Source organism: Sinocyclocheilus anshuiensis, unplaced genomic scaffold (assembly GCF_001515605.1).
Source record: "Sinocyclocheilus anshuiensis isolate Anshui unplaced genomic scaffold, SAMN03320099.WGS_v1.1 scaffold8988, whole genome shotgun sequence".
In the NCBI taxonomy this organism is placed as follows: domain Eukaryota; kingdom Metazoa; phylum Chordata; class Actinopteri; order Cypriniformes; family Cyprinidae; genus Sinocyclocheilus; species Sinocyclocheilus anshuiensis.
This window is the reverse complement of record NW_015548947.1, coordinates 1,379-4,774: the sequence shown is the minus strand read 5'-3', so window position 1 is coordinate 4,774 and position 3,396 is coordinate 1,379. Positions and strand designations below refer to the sequence as shown.

General features: G+C 39.0%; 1 protein-coding gene across 1 annotated transcript; it reads right to left on the bottom strand.

Moving 5' to 3' along the window:
- Positions 1-609: 609 nt before the first annotated feature.
- LOC107656880 (chemokine XC receptor 1-like) lies at positions 610-2,559 on the bottom strand. Its single transcript, XM_016444824.1, has 2 exons — positions 2,463-2,559; positions 610-1,671 (listed from the first exon to the last, which is right to left on the bottom strand). Exons 1-2 carry the CDS (start codon positions 2,530-2,532, stop codon positions 632-634), a joined length of 1,110 nt encoding a protein of 369 aa, XP_016300310.1. The 5' UTR covers positions 2,533-2,559; the 3' UTR covers positions 610-631.
- Positions 2,560-3,396: the final 837 nt, after the last annotated feature.

Below are 3,396 nucleotides of genomic sequence, written 5' to 3'. Positions count from 1 at the left end.
CACAAACTGATGGCCGGACATTCTCCTTCAGGATTTTCTGATAGAGAGCAGAATTCATGGTTCCATCAATTATGGCACGTCATCCAGATCCTGAAGCTGCAAAGCAGCCCCAGACCATCACACTACCACCACCATTTTTGACTGTTGCTATGATGTTCTTTTTATGAAATGCCGTGTTGGTTTTACACCAGATGTAACGGGACACAGAATATTTGCCAAAAAGTCTTGGGGATAATCAAGATTTCTTTGGCAAATGTGAGACGAGCCTTTACTACCATTGAGAAATTTTAACCAAACTATGTTACAGACTTTTCATTAAGACCCTAAAGAATCATATCAACTTGTGGAAAATGGGCATCCTATGACCCCTTTACGGTGTGCGAGTATTCATGTTTTCAGGCAAATGTATTTTTTTACTTGATAGTTACACCACTAAACTAAACTTTTTTTTTAATATATGAAACCAACATATTCTAAGAATTTGGCACTTGCCTTTTGTTGCTTGATTAATAAAACCTCTGCTATCAATCTGTTATTCATCTCAATAACTTTGAGCCAATCATCTGCACTGTAAACGTCATGTGACTCGCTTTGGAGCTGCAACAAAATGACATCATGACCTTTGACATGATCAGAGATGAAACTGACCCGAGAAGCTGTTGGGGTTGCTAAACGTTTGCGTGCTGATCCTCTGCGAGAGCCGACGGAAACCTCTGCTCCATGGCAGGTAATTCCTGAACTTCTTCCCTCCGAAGATGTGGACGAGTGGATTCAGACAGCAGTGGGAATACGCTAGAACGTGAGTGATGCAGTAGATGACCTCCAAAACGCTCTCCCTCAACACAAAAACGCCTAGAGACCTCAAGGAGAAGAGGAAGAGGAAGATGTTATACGGCGCCCAGCAGATGAAGAATCCCACGGCGATGCTTAGGATGACGCATACGGCGTGGTTTCTGCTTCGGATGCGACTCTGAAGGATGGCAAAACCCATCCGTGTGTGGCAGAACACAATAACCAGGAATGGCAGCAGGAAAAAGAGAATTATCTGAGTGAAATATCCAAACAACTCCACAAATATTGAGTTATAGTTGGGAACACAGAATACACCATCAGGTCCATCCACAGTTCCAGAGAAGATCATTTCAGGCAGACTGAAGCCCACAGAGATCAACCATGCCACTGCAGACGAGATGTGCGTGTAAATCCTGCTACGATTCCCTACAGATGAAGCGAACACCGGATACACCACCGCCACGTATCGATGGACTGTCATGACTGTGAGGAACATCATGTAGCTGTACAGGCCCAAAAAGATGCACCAGGTGAACAGCTTGCAGGCCAGATTTCCAAAAATCCATCCCCAAATATGATTGATGGTCCAGGGAACCAACGTGAAGGTGAAGATGAGGTCGGACACTGTCAGATGGAGGAGTAAACAATCAGCCGAGCTGCTCAAACCCACTTTCTTCAAGACCACCCAAAGCAAATAGCTGTTTCCGGGTAGACTGATGCAGATGATGAGACTGCAGCAAATGGCATTGATTATCTGAAATGAAAAATTCTCCTCCTCTAATGTCGCCAAAGGATAATATTCGTCATATGTGTAGTTGAAGTCATAATCATAGCTGATATTGAAGGCCTCATGCGAAGTCTCTCCATGCATTATGTCGTCTGTAGAAACACACAGATTGAATAATGTCAAAAAATTACGCATAAAGATCATATTAGAAAAACAAATCATATCAAAATGTTAGCAAGTAGTCAAGTCTACTTTTGAAGTTCAAAAGTAAAAAAAAAAATGTAAATAAAATAAAGGTTCCAAAAATGAGTTTTCGTAGCGATGCAAGAGAAGAACCATTTTTGGTTCCCCAAAAAACATTCGGTGAACATTTCTTAAAAGAACCATTATTTGAGTGTGAAGAACATTTTAATAATCTAAAGAAAAAATTTCCACAATAAAGAACCTTTTGTGCAATGAAAGTTTCTATAGCTATTAAAGGTTCTTCAATGCCAATAAAGAACCTTTATTTTTAAGAGTGTATTTATTCACTCTTAAAATTTACTGTGTATTGTTTATGTAACACTAAATTATACATTTTAAAGAATTTTTACACAATTCTTTCCCATGCAATGATTATTCATAATGAACGAAAACACTATAAACTGACCACTATAATGAAATTCCAAATCGTCTGAAGACATGCAATAGTTTTGTATGAGGAACAGAAAGTAAACACAGATTTTAAGAAAACATGCAAACTTATTGCTTATATAAAGGTTCCATGTGACTTCAGATGATTTGGAAAATGGCACATGATTCATATGGACAATGCTATGGTGCTATTCAGAGACTACTGTAAATAATGAGTTTTTTGTTTTTTTTTGAATGATCAAAAATCAGAAATGCATGCATGCATACCACAAACAGAGAGAAGGAAAGAAATATGTAATACAAGAAATACCTTGGCTACTGTGGTGGTTTGTTCCTTGAAATATCAGTGTTGTCTCTCCTAGAGACACTGAAGAAATCATACATGTTCTGCATGTTTCTTCTTTCAGTCACATGAATGTCCAGCCCACTTATTTACATCAAACACGTTAACACACATTTTCTTTAACAGATACATTCATCTTAAAGTAAATCGTTGAACAAAATAGAAATAAGATTTTCCAATATAAATTCTTAAACTACTAATACAGAATGCAGAAATAATCAAAAAAGCTGAAGTTTTGCTTGAAATGTCATAAATTAAATATATATATATATATATATATATTATACACACACACACACACACACCCATTTTTATAGTGCTTTCAGTGTGTTCAGTGACATTTGTTTGTTGCACTTCACAAGTTTCTTGAGCTCCTTCATTCATGTACGGATGAATCCTGGAGTCGCTGGGATCCGTTGGTCCTCTGTAGAGCCCCGACTGCCTGAGTTCAGGTGAGCAGAACAATAAGCTTGACAAGAGATTTCTGTACTTCCCTCTGACAATATACAGCGCCGGGTTCATGCAGCAGTGAGAAAACGCCAGAATCCTGCAGACGATAAACGCAACATGCAGCTGATAATGTTCGCAGGCATCAAAGTCATAGATGGACATCAACACGATGATGATATGATACGGCCCCCAGCATATGAAGAAAGAGATAATGCACAGCACCAGTATCACAGTCCTGCATTTCTTGGTGGCCGTACATAATCAAGATTTTTTTGGCAAATGTCAGACGAGCCTTTGTGTTCATTTTGATCAGCAGTGGCTTTTGCCTTAGAACTCTCCCACGGATGCTGTTTTTGCCCAGTCTCTTTCTTATTGTTGAAAGTGAAAAAGTGAAGTGACATGTGGCCAAGTATGGTGACCCATACTCGGAATTAGTGCTCTGCATTTATCC

Bases quoted from the DNA above. Each gene is read 5' to 3' on its own strand.
- LOC107656880 (XM_016444824.1), bottom strand. From the start codon at position 2,532: ATGATTTCTTCAGTGTCTCTAGGAGAGACAACACTGATATTTCAAGGA. The intron at 1,672-2,462 runs GTATTTCTTGTA...GTGTTTCTACAG, and splicing joins AAACCACCACAGTAGCCAAG to ACGACATAATGCATGGAGAG.